At 40.9% G+C, this 17,822-nt stretch overlaps 2 protein-coding genes across 2 annotated transcripts; both read left to right on the top strand.

Annotated features, from left to right (window-relative positions):
• Positions 1 to 2,064: 2,064 nt before the first annotated feature.
• LOC308408442 (alpha-1A adrenergic receptor-like) lies at positions 2,065 to 12,972 on the top strand. The gene is made up of 2 exons (XM_080900679.1): positions 2,065 to 3,463; positions 11,792 to 12,972. The coding sequence occupies exons 1-2, from the start codon at positions 2,500 to 2,502 to the stop codon at positions 12,343 to 12,345; spliced, it is 1,518 nt and encodes a 505-aa protein (XP_080756805.1). The 5' UTR covers positions 2,065 to 2,499; the 3' UTR covers positions 12,346 to 12,972.
• Positions 12,973 to 14,864: 1,892 nt separating this feature from the next.
• On the top strand, positions 14,865 to 16,113 carry LOC308408636 (gastrotropin-like). The gene is made up of 4 exons (XM_080900997.1): positions 14,865 to 15,050; positions 15,160 to 15,320; positions 15,428 to 15,517; positions 15,646 to 16,113. Exons 1-4 carry the CDS (start codon positions 14,984 to 14,986, stop codon positions 15,703 to 15,705), a joined length of 378 nt encoding a protein of 125 aa, XP_080757123.1. The 5' UTR covers positions 14,865 to 14,983; the 3' UTR covers positions 15,706 to 16,113.
• The last annotated feature ends 1,709 nt before the right edge of the window (positions 16,114 to 17,822 follow it).

The following is a 17,822-nucleotide window of genomic DNA, read 5'->3' as shown; positions in this document are numbered from 1 at the left end:
AAAATAAATTCCACTTGGGTTGTTTTTCAGAGAAACAATTTTGGCCGTGAAATCGTCGTATCCAAAACCATTAAATGCTTTTACTTTTCTTTTCACTCTCGGATTATTTTGCATTTTTTCTACTCTAAAGAGATGGATGCTATTAAGCCTTGTGAATATGCAGGAGGTGGAAGCAGTCACTTCACATATTAGTCATGAAGAACCTCTAAATCCTCAGTTCAGAAATTATGCGAGTTTTATTTGGTATATCAGTAGAAAAGAAGAAAAAGAAACACATTTTACTTCATGAGTCCTGCATATTTCATGACTATCTTTATGAAAATGTTTGACACGATGACATCACAATGGAGAATTCATTTTCAGCACTTTTGACATAATTTATATTAAATTAGTCACATACTTTTGGTCTAACCTGTATTAATTAGTTTGTCCAAAGGAGACCACTCAGGTCGTTGCTGCAGGTCATGTGTGTGTTGTTTCCCGAAAATATTAAACATGACAAATTCTTTCAAACAATCTGGTCTGTGAATAAAAGCCAACTTTGCAGAGCACCAAATCGTAAAGCATGCAACTTCAGGTTTATCAGAGGACACCTTTGTGTGTTGGTCAGCTGCCTGTGTAGCATAAATAGTTAAACAGCTCAGCAGCACTTTATAATAATGCCCATGATTAAAGGTACGATTTCCCTAAAACTGAAAGGAATGTTATTACATTTTATCTGACATTAAAAATGTAATTATAGTTACCTACAAATACACACACTTGGATAAGGGAGTAAATATTCAAGATTTTGCAGGAAAGAAGAAGTAATTAATCTGACAGTGTTTAAGTAATGAGTAACCTCAGTTATTTTCTTCCAGGAAAGAAATTTTAAATAGGGTGTAAATCTGATGCATTTTAACATAAAAACAAACAATATTTCCTTTCTTTATGTTGTGAATAAGTATTTACAGAATACATTGGGGGAAATATTGTTTGATTTTATGTTATAAATACATGGAAGTAACTAACTACTAAAATTACAGCAGAATTATTGGTAGCACTTTATAATGTCACACTATTAAGATTTGGAAAGCTAATACTGAGTGTGTAATTCATCATTTATATTTACTCCATCTTAATATATCATTTATAAATACAGATATGTTTAGATCTGTATTTATTATTATTTATGACTACAGTCAGTGCTGTAGTTATAATCGTGAACATATATTTTTATTTATAAATGGTATACTAAGGAGGAGTAATGCCATATAAATTATAAATTAATCACTTTTTGACACCTTGCTGATTATTTATAGTGGGACATTATTTTAAAGTTCTGCTGGGTTGTTTTGTTTTGTTTTTCTTCTTTCCTGTAAACCTTTAATTTTTGCTTTTATATTCTAGTTTATGTACTGGTAATTATTTGTAGGTACATATATATTCTTTGTAATTCAATAAACATGAAAAAAAATTTTTACTTTTGTGGAAATTAGACCCATAGTGGTTGGCCTTTTTATAAAGTGCTTCTAAGAGAGGAACCTGTCTCTGGAATGCGCATGTGCCAGTCCACTAAGCCTGCCACTTCTTCCCAACTTATACGGTATACCCGAGATGAGATTACTCTGAGGAACTCTTGCATTTTACCAAAATAGGAATATAATTCACGAGAGATAGCTGTCATATGAGAGAGGATTGTATGTGATGTGTAATCTACGTTTGAAGTTAATCGGTTTGAAGTTGAAGGCTTAACCATCTAAGCTGACTGCTGGAACATCCTGAATATTTACCGCACTGAAACTGAGCATCTCTTACAGTCAGGACACCTTGGCTTAAAATTATGTCATTATTTTCTCTGTCAACAAAACACTTTTTTACCAGCGTACCGCCAAGCAAGCTAGAAGTACCTTTAAAAAAAACTGCACCAACGAGGTTTACTCTCACAAAGTTATGTGGTTGTGGAACTTGTAAATGCCCAGTTAAGCACCCTCCCACCGTGGGGAAAAATAAATCGGACACAAATGAAGTGCTTCACCCAAAAAGCGCGATTCCTCACTGCGTCCTGCAAAGTCAAAAGAAAGAAAGAAAGAAAGAAAGAAAGAAAGAAAGAAAGAAAGAAAGAAAGAAAGAAAGAAAGAAAATGAAGCAACGACACTATGTGCGTATTCTGCGCAATCACTGCTCTTCGTGCAGTGCGTCACGCGCACTTCATAAGCGCGTGTTTAGGTATGTTTGGTCAATATATGGCAACGCTGTGTGCGGAGGAGAGGAGGCAGGAGATGACTGCTGCCCCCCTCACTTCTCCACTAACCTCTCAGGAGAGTGGGGGGAGACGGACTGCATGGGGAACGTGCGGCTGCACAATGATCGCTTTTCTCTGATAAAACGTTTGGAAGCGAATTCGAAGAAGCGCAGTGAGCCATGCGCACATAGACCGTTTTGGCAGTTTGTGTTAAAGCCCTTTCTTTAAAGCTACAAGTGGTCTGGAGCCTGCTATGGAGGACTTTGTGAGTCAAAATGAGTCTGAGCATTGACAATGTCACAGACTTGTGGAAAAATGGTTCCTCGAAACTCGACGGGGCGTCTTCCCAGTTCAATTTCACTAACAGCTCTGGGGGTAACCATACGGTGCGCAGCGAGATGGACCTCACCCGAGCCATCCCGCTCGGCTTGGTACTCGGGGCTTTCATCGTGTTTGCCATTGCGGGCAACATCCTTGTAATCCTCGCTGTGGTGTGCAACAGGCACCTGCGGACCCCGACCAATTACTTCATCATCAACCTGGCTATCGCGGACCTGCTGCTGGGCACCACGGTGCTGCCTGTGTCAGCCACACTGGAGATCCTGGACTACTGGGTGTTCGGCAGGATCTTCTGTGACATTTGGGCGGCGGTGGATGTGCTGTGCTGCACCGCGTCCATCATGAGCCTGTGCGTAATATCTATTGACCGCTACATTGGAGTGAGCCACCCGCTGCAGTACCCGGGTATCGTGACGGAGAAGCGGGCTCTGCTGGCCATGCTTGGGGTCTGGGCGCTGTCGGTGGTCATCTCCATCGGCCCTCTGCTCGGGTGGAAGCAGCCACCGTCGCCGGACGACACGATATGTCCCATCACCGAGGAGCCGTTTTACGCGCTCTTCTCCTCCCTCGGCTCCTTCTATATCCCTCTCGTCGTTATACTGGCCATGTACTGCCGTGTGTACATAGTCGCCAAAAGGACCACTAAGAACCTGGAGGCAGGTGTGATGCGGGAGAGGATGAACTCCAGCGAGTTGACCCTCAGGATCCACAAGGGATCTCAGGTGCACGAGGATCCCGGCAGTTCTGGCACGGGGAAGGGTCGCGCGAACCAGGCTAGAAGTTCGCTCACGGTAAAACTGCTGAAATTCTCCCGGGAGAAGAAAGCAGCTAAAACTTTGGGAGTTGTGGTCGGCATGTTTACCCTTTGCTGGCTGCCCTTCTTTCTCGCCTTACCCATAGGTAGGTTCCGTACGTCACTCGGTGGGGGTCTTTTGTACGCCCCACGACTATACTTTTTTTTTTTTTTTTACATGAAGCAATTTGCAAAAAGACATCGACAACCTTTGTTCCCCCTGGAAGCCAGTTTAAAAACAGATATTTAATTGGTCGAAAACAGCCTGCAGAAAATACATCTCAGTCACATAAATGTCTCTGGGAAGCTAAACTGTTGCTGTTAAACGCTGCTGCAGGCATTGCAAATCATATCTGCCGCACACAGAATCTCCTGGGTTGCTCTGCTGTCATTAAACGTCTCGGTGGGCTCTACGGGTTTAGCCATTACTGCTGAAGTAAAACCCCTTATCTTGTAGCAATATGTGACGCAGAATGAATGAATCTATATCATTGATCTGGCCTAAGCCTCTGTTTATGTTGCAAAGTTAAAAGTTCACCATTTTCTCTGAAATCAGGGCCCCATTGGAAACGCCAAAACATTTCAAGGAAGTGGAATTCACTGAGAGCTCATCCAAATATTTTCAGCGTAATTCAGTGTCTGATTTGATTTGTTGTTGCACTAAATACACTGTGAGTGGTAGGTGGCCTCTCTCTGCTCTGGTCAGTCATTTCAGAAGCCTGTGGAGCCTGCTGAGGCTCCCTTATGATGCCACTGGCGCTGGCGAGCATTCAACAGCACTCTGGCATGAATGTTTAAAAAACTGCAGTGGAAATGAAGCAATGTATTGCAGGCTGAGAAAACATCAAGTCTTTGTTTAGCAGTGGCATTTGGGAGGGGAGGGGGAAACGGCCTCACTGAAAAACAAGCGCTGTATTCAAGAATGGGCCGGATGGTCTGAATGTGTGGGGATTAACCCCGCGGGGGCACCGTGGGCTATATGTATATGTTTGTGTATAGCCATGTGTCTGCATGTGTTCATTTAGCGTCGATATAAGGGAGTGTGTTTATGCACCTGGCTTCAAGCTGCAGCTCATCACGTCCTCTCACACACACACACACACACACACACACACACACACACACACACACACACACACACACACACACACACACACACACACACGCAGTACCTGAGGCAGGATCACTATGCAGTGCTACATGGCAGGGATTATTTTGCCCCAAGGCATCCTGGATGAGATACCGAATGTACACACCAAATGTGATTTTACAAAGTTCTGAATTTGCAGTTCTGAGAGGCTTCTACGCCTACATTCAGGGGTGGACTTCAGAAGGACCCTCTTTAGACACTGCCAAAAACCAGCCCCCAAGTTTCTCTTTACAGTCTCTGGTGTAGAATACTGATACATTGCGACAAAGCACCATGCAGCTTTATTTACTGCCCACTTTAAGTGGCTTAAGAGATTCATAAAAGCATCCACAGAGAGAGTACTCTGGCAGAGAATGGTGCTACTATATAGTCATGTCAAAGCTGGGCACCGAGCTCCCTTTCTTTTTAACATATTTTATTTTAGCCTTTATTTTGTTTAGCTTTTATTGTGTTGGGACAGTCTAGAGAAGGCAGGAAAGCAGGGGGAAAAAAAGCAGTAAAAGGCCTCGGGGCAGATTCAAACCTCTGCGTTAGCCTGGGTCGCCTGCTCAACCCAGGGAGCTGAACCGGGGCCCTGAGGCACCTCTATTTTCAGATGCAGATTTGTGGGAGATGTTGTTTTGAAGTTAAAGTTTGTCCTGCTCTCTGCTCTCTGGTGTGACTCACGTCTTAAGTCTGATAGGACAGCGGCACTATCCCTGTGTTGATCTGAGCCTCCACCCACAGAGTGGGATTTCCTGTTTCACACTTGTTATTATCCTGCTCCTTCCTCTGCACACTGCCACTGATTCGTATTGTAACTCATGTGGTTGGTGATGTGTGCGCGTGTGTGTGTGTGTGTGCTGGTGTGCAGTGGATGGGTGATGAAATATTTATCCGTGTTTATGTGAATGCATTGCAAGTTATGCTCGTTTGTGTCTTGAGCGATTGTGTCAGCGTGGCTGTAGATGCTTCTGCCTCATCCATCACTGCAGCTTTTTAAACAATTAAAAGCTTTCAGAGATCAAAGTGAGGCTGGCCAAAAGGAGCCACTGCAACCTCAGATCCATCAAGTTTTAACCTGTGAAGAAATATGTGAACTGTCCCTTAGCTACAGGTCTCACCTATCTTACGCAACGTCTGTTATTACTGTGGAGTTTATTTTTTTGTCATTGTACATAAATGGCAAGCAGGCAGCAACGGTTCCCACAGTTTGAGTCATTCCTTTTCAGGTTTTAAAGTGTCCTTTTTCCTTTTACGCCTTTAACTTGGAGCAAAAACCTCAGGATTATAAACACGACGTCAAATTTTTTTTAAGTTAGTGTACTCCAAACCAGCTACTTTGGACGAAAAGCGGTCCAAAATCTAACACACACTTGCTGTGAACTTTCAGCATCTGCATATTTGTCGGTAAAAGCGTCATACCTAAACTTAGAATGTATCAGCCTATTAGTCTGGCTGTTTCTCTTTTAAAAATGTAAAGCTTGCGTTCACTTCAGGTTGGCTTCAGCAAGTTTCCAAAGTTTATTTGATTCTGATTTTGATTTTTCGGGAACAAGATTGAAGAAGTTCAGAGTAGGCACTACAGTGCAAACACAACAATTTGTAAAGGCAACTTTACAGTCATGTAAACGTCCCACTTCCATTAATCATGTGCACCAGTGCCTCCTGATGCTTGTTGTGTTGACTCATCTGACAAACTGACCCAGACTGAAGCCGATTTCCAGTCTTTTAATTTTGTTTCATGGTGTTTTATTTTTCCCTAAAGACTCATTTTCATCCAAATATCTAAGTTAGATTATATCCATCCATCCATCCAGTCCAGGTTTGCACTGGGGGCTGGAGCCTATCCCAGCTGTCATAGGGTGAGAGGTGCAGTAGGGCAGCCAGTACACTCCATGATGTACTTTTACTGTTGATAACTATTTATTTACACTGACACTGACCTTTCAAATCTCATATGTCCTTTAAGCAGGTCTCATATAACACATGCAAGATAATAGCTTAAGGCAACTCTGCAGCAAAAGCTATAGCAACATGGGTTCACATGCAAATTAAAGTGTTCCAAGGCCACTGTGCACGGAAGCAGATTTTATGATTGTTTACAAATATTTATTTATTTCATGTCTGTGATGAGATGAATTTCATAGTTTTTTCAGCTTAATTAGACATTTTCATGCGTTTATCTTGTTCATAAACAATTAAAATCTACAAAATCTACAAGATTTACTGAACAACAAAAGTCAATTTGCCCACATGAGTAAAACGAGTGCAGCTCATATTGAATTGCTTGCTAAATAACTGAAAGTAATTCTGAGTTATCAGCGAGGTTACTAATTAATTTTTGCTCCAGTGACTAATCAGTTAATTGACTTTTCAGGCCTGCATAGATATAAATGAAGAAAAGGTTTCTTCATATTGCTATTAAAGGGGAAAAAATGTTTAACTTTAAATAAATATACACACAAATAAATATATTTTAGAACCAGATCGACTGTTATCCTCACACTTGTCCTCATCTCTGCGCTCATCCAAAGAAAAGTTTTTAGTGTTTCATTGCACATATATTCCCACAGCTCTGTCACAGCCAGCATAGGCACTAATGTCCTGTGAAGGCCTCGCATCGAACAAGTGGTGCAAGCAGCGTGTCTAAATGTAAGAGAATCCAACACCTGAGGTGTTGTTTCCTCATTTTTTGAGCAGAAACAGTTAATTCTGTGGGATTCTCAGACAGCTTCTTTGGCTTTTAAGGCCGCTGAGCTGGCCCGCCTGTGCGCTCCAGGGTTAACTCAAATGCTTTTTTGAGAAGGAAAAATAATTAGAGAGCTAAGTATCAAAGCAATGAAAAAGAAAGGAGGTGGCAGAGCAGAGCAGGAGGTGCCACGGGGTATCGGGGTGAAGACGAGGGGTCTCTGGGATGTCAGCTCAATTTTCCAAAAATAGCTTCACGCTACAGTTTTCATTGAAAGCAAAGCGAGAGGGCAATAATGCTTTTTTCCTCTCAGATCAAGACATATTAATCATATTTACTGCTGTGTTATGAAACAGGATGTGTGAGAGCAGATTGTGTGTGTGTGTACATGGCACAGAATAGGCATCACTACTTCAATTAGTTAGAATAACAGGATGCCATGTTTTGTTAAGATGTTCCTGTGTTTCAGAGTGAAATATGCGTGTGCCTGTCCTCAGGAAGGAGGTGCAAACATTTCTATTAACAGAAAGGGTGAGGCCACAACCCGCCCGCATTTATCTGTATACTATTGTCCCAGGGCTGAGCCCATCGCCTCCTCTGCCGTTTATACTATAGCTTTTAAACATAAACACTTGAAAGAGGACAAAAATGGACCACGTTCACACAGAACTTAAACACACAAACATGAACCATGTCTGGACACTGGAAGGTCTGCTGTCAGCCAGCGCTTCCTACACTTTTATCCCACGTTTGTGTTGAAAGGAGACACGGGAACATGATGGCAGGGTCCCAACTTATACTCTCTGTGGGATGATCGGGATGTTGTTAAAGGGGGTTTCCGAGGATGGAGACGGTGCTTCGTATCGGTTTTGCCTGTGTGGATGCTGCTCTCGGTGTCCAATCCAGATGCACGTGGTGTAGATTTATACAACTGTCGCCCAAACCGAGACGTTACAGAACGTAAGCACGCAAAATATTTAATAATCAGGGTTGATCAGTTTCAAAAGGTTATGGGTGAGAAAAGAATAAGCAGAGATGTGATGCAGGCAGTCAAATCCTTTTGATTTGCAGCCAGCTACTACACAGAGAAACACACTGACAAATGGAGATGAATGGAGAGAGACAGACATGGAGAGAAACGAAGGAATGACCATATTTTAATTCACCAAATCCCCTCCTCTGTATCCCAATCACACTCATAGCTCACACAGTTATGTAATCACATTTAAGTGGCCGAGCAGAGGGGAAAATAGCATGTGAAAATACCAGCCACCAAGAAGACACCGATTCATCTGGAGTTTATGGGGCCAAGACTCATTCAGACAGCAGTCTCATCTCACAGTCTAGCTACCACACACACACACACACACACACACACAGAGAGAGACAGCTTCTAGTACTTGGAGCCACTCATTAGGATGAAAGCTGAAAGCGACATTTCCTCATATTGTCAAATAATCACTTTCATCAACATTACAAATTGTCCACAGCAGCGTGTACGTGTGCGTGCGTGTGTTTTGGAAAGAACACGTCTGGTTCCATGCTCTCCTGTTATTGCGACATCAAAATCAAAGTGTGCTTTTGACCCGGGTACCTGCGTCAGTTCACCCTTTGGCTGTGTTGTGTATAATGCACCTTGTACAGCTTAGAGTAATCGTTAAAGCTGTTGATCTGATTTTCATGAAGAAGTAAGCTGAGGTGTCTCTGGTTGTCAGAGGTAATTTCACACTTGAAAGCCTGAGATCGTGGTGCATCCTCAGCCTATCCAGGAATGTGATATCAATTTAGGAATGTGGGCTGGTGTAAAGAAACGTTGTTTTACTCACATCAGCCTACACACAAACACGCGCGCAAACGCACAATGTGTCTGTTTCACACTAATCACGCTGTGCTGTGCTTATTAATCCCCTATTTTAGTCTTCAGGCTTCCCCTCTCACCTCATTAGCTTGTAAGATATCCTTCCTGTATTTAAGCTCAGCCACAGTAGGACAAAAAGCACAACAGGGGGTAGATTAATGCAATTTAACCCAGCCCAGATTTGCTCATTATCATACATGGCAAACTTGCCTCATACTCTTTCAGAATGATATCATTTCGTTTTTCGTGTCGAGTCTGACCAACGATCACGTCTGCACAGCTTCAGCCATGTTACCTGTGTAAACACAGACAAGGCCACTAGGCACCGTGCAGAAAGGAGACACTTGTGTTGCTAGTGTAACCTCCATAACCTCTGACAGGACAAACTGTCATTTCACTTCAACTTTTTTTCCCCCTTTTCAGACCAGCTCGTCTCTCCCACAGAGCATTTATCTAAAAGGGAATTCAGGGTCAGCTCACCTTTTCTGCTTTCTTGATCAAGTGTATTGTTTTACTTTGTTTTGGGTTTTTTCTTTTTAAGGAAACACATTATCTGCTTGTGAAGGCCTTCCTAAATACAAGGTTTTCTGTATTGATGAATAACATATGGAACTAACTGTCTTCACGTCCTCATCTGAAGACTGCAAACGGTCTAAGAGTAAAAAAAACCCTGTTTATCTTAATCAGTGCTGCCACCTGTTGGATATGATGCAACATCAATAAAGGATAACTAAACCAGGAAGTCTCAGTAATGTGTAATGAGTATAAAATGATCTTAAAACGACCTAATTAAATGGCTGTAATTGATCCATGTTGATCACTTTCTGTCAGTTACATTTATTCAGCCTCCAGATGACTCTGAGGTGCCATAGTACACTTTCATATTCCCTTACAGAATATATAAATAACCTCTGCTGACTTTCACAGGAGAGATTCAATCCTCAAATTTAGCAAAAATGAGCATATCATCGCTCAGTATAAATGTAGCTCAGGACTGCATGCTTATTCATGAGTCATTTGGTGAAAACATTTCTTTAGCACAACTTAATACACATTTTTTCCGACATGTACAAGGTCGTTGGAATCTCAGCTTCGGATGCTTCAGGTGAAAAGGTCAACTTTCACGACTGTGTTTCGAGTGTGGAGGTTGAGTCAGAAGGCGAATAGCTTAGCTTGTCATGAACCCTGAATCTCTGCTGGTGAAACAGTGAGAACACATGATACTACCTAAAATGAGTAAGGTCTTTGAGTAAACAACACTTTTAGTATGTTAACTGTTGAATTACTCTAGCCATCAGATCAATCTTTAAATTAAAAAAGCTGTTTCGATCCGGCTCAAAAGCCACAACGTTTTTATTTACTATTTTTATTTAACCTTTTTTATATAGGTAGTCCCATTGAGACCTAATGTCTCATCTACAATAGAGACTTGTTCATAAAGTGGAGATTGACACCAGAGTTTGCAGAAGCATTGTTTTTATTATAAATCATTCAATAACCTCAACAGAACCCTGAGAAGGATAAATGGAAGAGGATGGATGGGACGTCAACTTAAAAAAAAAAAAATCCCAGAGAGCCATTGAAGAGAAGAAGTGTCATCTCCCCCAACCTATCCTCAGCCATGCCTTTACCCACACCTCTGGAAGTGTAGACAATTGGCAATTAAGCCTTGGCAACACCCAGAGACTCTTGCACTGCCACTACGAAGGAGTTGCAGAAGGGTGTCACAAGGTGAACACGCATATCTCTGAAAATAAATCAGTCATTTAAAGACCCAAGTTTTCAAATCTGAATTATATCAGAGATTTTTGATAGTTTGTTTTTACAGTAACAATCGAAGTCTAGTTAACAACATTATTTTTAACATTATTTTATTATTAGGATAAGCGTTACTTAATTGGAGTCTAAAATTTAGGAACTCAGCTAATTGGCTTCATTTGTACTGTGCAGGCTGGTTTTCTGAGATTTAATTGACGGCCTTGCATACAAACAAGTTAAAAAGCTCAGGGAAAATAGTGAAAACTGAGACGTTAGAATATGTGTAGGGTAATAAAAGAGTTTATGGCTGACACATGTTCTTATATAGAAAAATCGATTTCACTTGACGGTTTATTTATCTTTTACAAACTAAAGAGGTAATAATGAATTCCATTTAGATATAATCAAAAATAAGAACTTGTGTACAGGTCAGAAAACCATGACACTGCCGTCTACTTAGGCCACGCCCCTCAAGTCACTAAACCGCTGCTGTGATTGATTTAACATCCTTAAAGTGGTAGGCACCCATTTTAGCTCCTAATCACACGGTATCACCTGAGTTATCGTTAGGTTATTTAAACTGGCCATTCTAAATTGGCCTTAGGTGTGAATGTGAATGGTTGTCTATGTGTTAGCCAAGAAGCTAGCTAGCTATAATGGGGCCTCTGGACTCCAACCCCTCCACCACACCGCATTACATTACTGACTAGATAAGAGAAAGAAAATAGAAGGATTGATGTTAGTTTTATGTGAACTAGCCAAAGAACAGAAGAAATTAGGATTTCTGCACAGAGCCGCTGCTCTCTTATTCACAATAGCTCCAAATGTTTGATTTGGCAGATTCTGTCAGATCCCAGTTTGTGTCTCCTCCCTGGATCAAAAAAAGGATCTTTCACTTGTTGTATTGGTGAATGTGTAGAATGTGTAGGCGACTACATCAGCCATGCTTACTATTCATGACTAAGAGCAGCTTCTCTTTTTACCCCCTGCTGTCCCAGGGTCCTTTAATGTGCACCTGCGGCCACCTGAATCCCTCTTCAAAGTAATCTTCTGGCTTGGTTACTTCAACAGCTGCCTGAACCCCATCATCTACCCCTGCTACAACCGCGAGTTCAAGCTGGCTTTCATCCGGATCCTGAAATGCCAGTGTCACCAGCGCAAACGTCCCGGCTGGAGAGAGTATAATTACCGTTCCTCCACCTTCAGCTCCTCTGGAAACTCACGCAAAAACTCAACGGACCACAACTCCGGCTGTCTGAACGGAAGCCAGCGTACTCTGCCGTCCTCAGCCAGCCCGAGCCCGAGTTACCTGAGTATGGGTCTGCCGCCTTGCCCTGAGGGGGAAGCATTATACATCTGGGGAGCTACCACCCCGACTCCCTCCACCCCCAACCTGCTGCCCGGCAGCCCCATCGATTGCCAGCCGACAGCTCTGAGAGGGGGGAGAACCGCTGAGGAAACTACAGGAGGAGTTTTCTCTTTCTCCTTTGTGAAGAATAAAGATAAGGGAGGGGTCAACAAAGACCTTATTGTGCCTGTTGACAAAGTGTGACTCATTCGTCGTACTAAGATGAGACTTACTGGTTCATTCCTTATAGGGATCACAGTAACAAACAGAGCAGGGAGGTAGGGTTTCACAGGCTTCACTGTACATGATCCCATGATCATTCATCAGTCAGTGGATTATCATTGTCATAAGCTGTCAATGTAAGGTGAAGAGTACTGACTATGCTGCTGTATCACAGGTATGTTGTTCCATGTTGCTGTAACTGAGATTGAAAGTAGAGTTTCTTTCAGTAGACAGTAACAGCTCTGACACAGTGTTTGCTGCCCTCTTGGGACTGGACACAAATCTGTGCATGCATGTTTTTTTTGTTTATTCAGACTCTAGGAGAAAAGACTGAAAGGACCTCCATCCAGCACAGCCTCTCACTCCCTTTCAGTTACAACTCCACATCTGCTCTGTACAAGAGCGAACGTGTCGAAGAACCCGAGTCGTGTAAAAAGCGTGGAAAGACAAACGATCACTGTTCTGTTGCAGTCACTTGGTATCTTTATGGTATATTGTGGAAATAAAGTATAACCTGTTTTATCTGCTGTGCACACAATCATCCCATATCATCTTCTTTGTATGTTTGTAGAAATGTGATGAATAAATAAAAGTAGAACGTTGCTTGAATTCTGCTTCAAGGCCAACTCTTCATTTCTCACTTTGCTCTGGCAAACAAAGAGCTCTCTCAGGTATTATCCGAGGTGTTAACATCAGTCTGATGATATGAGCAGAAGCAGATGGTGTTTATTAGATTTTAAAAAAAAGGTTTTCCTCATTATATAGATAGTTAACGTAAACACAGCTCATGATCAGTTGTTATTAAAGTGTTAATCACCAACTACCAATTAAGAGTGTGATAAATCAGATTTTTTAGAAGATATAAAAGAGAGGATCCAATACTGGAGACAGAAACATGAAGAAGATCAGAAAAGTGCAAAAAAAAAAAACCTCAAGAACAAAAACTAACACAGAACTCAGGGGATTGTCTGCACTTTTGTCAAAAAATTCAACACATACAAGTAATCATTACACATATTTAAAGATTTATTATGTTAATTTATCTGCTTCTCATACTCTATTACATTAGCAGCAAAAATGATCCAGCAGTTAAATTTTTATCTACTAAAAGATGCAAAATCCACCTTTTTATTTTGTCCTTTATGTATTTCATAAAGTCACACTTCCTGGAACTTTCCTTGACAGTCGTTGGTCCTTTCCACCAATGATTCAAAGCAGGCTTTGTCTGTGATTCATTACAGGTACAAAGACACACAGTTACACTGTTTGATTTGTAATAAGGGTAAAGTGGTGGTTTGTATTGTCACGTCACAGCATCCTGGCATACCCTGCACCTTTCCCAAAAACTGGGATAGGCTCCGGCTCCTCGCTCTGCAGGCCTGAACTGGATAAGAGAAGAAGCTGGCTGGCTGGCAGGATGGATGGATGGATGGATGGATAAAATAAAAAATTGAGCAATTAGCGTGCCTCAATAATATCAACAATATCCACCCACCAGCATGTCTATAGATCACCAACACATCATAAAACACATTATATTTAAAGAATCTGTACAATCCACATAAGAAGCTGTTTAAAAATAACAAGATAACAAAGTGATTTTACTTTGTAATTTAAAAAAATGCTAATAATTTACATGGATTTTACCACTTAGTACAACACAGTACATTCAGCACTTCGAGAGAGACCAGCTGTTTATTCTGCTTCAGAGTGGAAGGTGAGTGGAGCTTACAAAGAGTTGCAGGTAGCAGAGGAGGAGATAAATTAGCACTGCGTTTCACTCTTTATTACCAGCTGAAATGAAGCCATTGCTCTCGCAAAGGTCCAAGATTTAACACATTCAGGTGAGAGGGCTTTAACATCTTATTCAGCAGCCTTGTTTTCACCTTATTTTCACCTCCTTTCAAGATTAAATACCTTCCTGACTGCAAGCACCAACAGAAATGTGCAAACGTCTTGCATGTTTCTTTTTATTCATTTTAATAAATCTTTTTCAGAAAAATGTCACATATTCAGTCTCAGGTGTGAATATTCTGGCATCTTCCTTTTATACTTAACGGTGATATAAAAATATATATATTACTTGTTCTGTGGAATTGGATTTCACTTTTTTGCTGGTTTTTAGCCACCAAACAGCTTTTTTTCACAGCACAGCAATAGAGATCAGACAGGAAAGCAGGAAGAGAGCAAGGGGGAATGACACACAGTTTTTTTCCATTATTTCTCAATAAATCCACAAAACAGTAGCTTCTACTTTCATTTGAAGGAAGTTCTTTTCTGGTGTAAACTGCTTAACCTCACCTGAACGACCTCCTTTGACATGATGCTGGCATTAGGACATACTGTGTTTATCTTCTATTTTACTACACCACATGTTCAAACATGCAGATGTCCTTTTTTTACATCAGCGAAGGGCTGGAAAAACCTGATACAGGCAGGAGCGTGGACATACTTTGCAGCTTGTGACACTAGTCTTAGGAAAAATACCACGTGTGGGGGATGACACATTGTTAGAAACGTGTAAGTGGAAAGGAACAGAAAGGTGGTTCATTAGGAGCAGGCCACTCCTTTCTTGACTCAAGAACTTCTTCCCTTTTTTTATTTCTGCTCTTTTGGCATCATGGGGTTCAGTGGGAAATATGAGCTTGAGAGTCAAGAGAATTATGAGGATTTTCTGGAAGTAGTTGGTATGAGGATACTTCTTTTTTTTTAAGCCACAAATGAACTAATGTCAGGCATCATTTGTTTACACTTTGTTGGACTTCTTGCTCTGGGATATAACCCGCTTGTTCACAGGTCTTCAAAATGCCAAGACAGACCACAAGGCGGTGACTGAAGTGGTGCAAGACGGGAATAACTTCACCTGGACACAAACCATCCCGAACTGGACCTGGTCCAATACATTTATTGTTGGTCAAGAATGTGAGCTGACGACGATGACAGGATCCAAATTCAAGGTGAGGAACTAAAATGCACAGAGGAAACTTAGGATTTGCAGCTGACAGTGTTCACAACTTTTAATGAAACCTTCATGTAACCAAAGCTCCACGATATTTTTCTTAAGGCGCCTGTAACTATGGAAGGCAACAAGATTTCATGTCAGTTCCCTCAGTACCTCTTCACAGCAGAGATCGTTGATGACAAGCTAGTAATGGTAGGAGAAGAAGCCACTTATTCACTCCACTTTTTGAATGAGATTAATAATCCCTTAGATAAATCCATTTGCTCTTTTAATACCAGATTATCTTTAATCCTCTTTTTTTTCCTTTTTTGCGTATGCAGACTTGCGTAACTCCAGGAGAGAAGGGTGTAACCTTCAAAAGAATCAACAAGAGGATCTAACACCGCGAGACTCAACACGCTTGGATGGAAAAGAGGCTGCAGAAGGTGAAGCATGACAGTGCCTGTTAAATGGGCCGAGGAAGAGCGTCGCTGGGCCTCACGGGTCTGAAACTTAGGCCCAACACAGCAGAAGTGGCCAAACAACATTATGTACTGTATTTTTAAACAGTGTTCATTTTTGATCCAATGAACATCTCCCGTTTTACCTTCAAAGTGCTAATGATCTGCCACTGTGCTCTGATTTTGAAAGTCAACATATTTTCCATCCACTTTCTTTATGTGTTGTTTTACAGCCTTTTTTTTTACTTGTATGTCTCATTCATGTGAAATCATAAGCAGAGGGTGATCTCTTACATGGTTTAGACTGAATGATTGTTTTTCATGATTATTAAACTATGATTTGAATAACTAACAGAATACTTGATCAGTTTTTAGTCAGTCTTTTTGACTGCTCTGTCCTCTGTCTTCTTGTGATGTGAAGAACAGCACGGGCTGAACTCACACTGACATAAAGGCCTTTATTATTACGACTATTAAAGTCACACTTTACTCTTTGATTCTAACGCTGCAAGCACACAGCGACCTTAAGGTGTTGTTATTTGGTCTCTTACTCTGTTCAAACTTGCGAGACCTTGTTCCGTAATTACAGAGCGTCCTGTGAAAGATCACCATTCTCATCTTTCTTTACCAGTGAATGAAACTCGCTTACGCAGTGCAATCTTCCACAGCTGGTCTCAAAGAACAGAAGTAAAACCACATCTGCTGACAGAGAGAGGAAAATGAGTCTTTTGCTCATATTACACCACAGTCTGTGCATCTGATGCTTTTTCAGTTTCCCTTCCTTTCAAAACATGTTATCTTTTTTTATGCATTAACACATAAAGCACTTCGTTTAGCTTATGATATGAATCGTCAGGAAAGCCACAGTACACCTTAAAGGCATAAACAAGCGGTACAATAATTTTAATAACTTCCTGTGTCTTTTATTATCTTCATATTTTCCCTGAAACTTGACGGTGATACCACAGAGCTGATGCGCTGATGAACAAGATAAACCACGGAAGAACTTCTGCAGCATCAGTTTTTAAAGTGCAAAGTTTCCTGTCATTTTCATCACTTCTTTTTTGTGTCGAAATGATTCTTGAACTCAAAGTCAACTTCTCTTTTACTTTCTTTACTTTATTTTATCCTTTTATCTTGTTCTCGAAACTGTAATAAAGTCAGTTAAGCAGAAAAACAAATTCAAAGCAAATTCAATGCCAGTTTAACAAATGGGAAAATATATTTCTGTGCACATTTGATACATGAAAACCCGAGGAGGGACAGATTTCATAAATACAACCCCATACACATCTGTGCAAAATAAACCTGCTAGTAAAGATTGCTTCAGGTGGATCTTTAATCTTTTTTGTAGTTTGTGGTGTTTTGATTCATCAAAACTATTAATTAACCATTGACGTGGGACATTAAGTATTTACATCTGTGCTTCTCCCCATCCCATTAGGTTTTAGTGGGATGATGAGAGGTAACTGATGCTACATCTCCTCTTCCAGTTCTGCCTTGAAATTATAGACCTTGTAGGCTACATTATGTTTTCCAAAATAAATGTTTTTTTTAGTCATAGATAAAGGACCGAGTCCAATTCTAAAACCTCTAGAGAGAGGAAAGACTGAAACAGCACAGTTTAGTAGTGAGAAAAATCCCGATTGTTCGGTTATTGCACGTCTAGTCCGTCCGATTCACCCTCAGCATGTGGTTTTGTGGCTGTTGGTTTTAATATGACTTTTGTGCTCGACACTCCAGGCTACAGGTGCGTTTCTCTAATCTCACCACTAGGAGGTGCCCTATTTCTTCATAAAAACAAGAGTTTGGCTTTTAAATCAATTTCTCGGCGTAGAGTAAAAAAGATTTCAATCTTTGCAAGAGAAAAAAAAATTTCAGTCTGTTTCGAAACACTATGGGAATTATTTGCCTTAATAATGCAAAAGAAAATAAAAAAAACACACAAAGGAAAGTAAATATAGTTGAAAAAAACGTATCAGTCTTATAAGACTGGGCTGTGCTCACTTGGACAGTGGCAAATGTACAAGACGTATTTATGCATATATACTTCTAAT

The sequence above is a fragment of the Rhamphochromis sp. 'chilingali' genome, assembly GCF_963969265.1.
Source record: "Rhamphochromis sp. 'chilingali' genome assembly, chromosome: 13".
NCBI lineage: Eukaryota > Metazoa > Chordata > Actinopteri > Cichliformes > Cichlidae > Rhamphochromis > Rhamphochromis sp. 'chilingali'.
This window is presented reverse-complemented; position numbering and strand designations above follow the sequence as displayed.

Bases quoted from the DNA above. Each gene is read 5' to 3' on its own strand.
- LOC308408442 (XM_080900679.1), top strand. From the start codon at position 2,500: ATGAGTCTGAGCATTGACAATGTCACAGACTTGTGGAAAAATGGTTCC. The intron at 3,464-11,791 runs GTAGGTTCCGTA...CTGCTGTCCCAG, and splicing joins CTTTCTCGCCTTACCCATAG to GGTCCTTTAATGTGCACCTG.
- LOC308408636 (XM_080900997.1), top strand. From the start codon at position 14,984: ATGGGGTTCAGTGGGAAATATGAGCTTGAGAGTCAAGAGAATTATGAG. The intron at 15,321-15,427 runs GTGAGGAACTAA...ATTTTTCTTAAG, and splicing joins TGACAGGATCCAAATTCAAG to GCGCCTGTAACTATGGAAGG. The intron at 15,518-15,645 runs GTAGGAGAAGAA...TTGCGTATGCAG, and splicing joins TTGATGACAAGCTAGTAATG to ACTTGCGTAACTCCAGGAGA.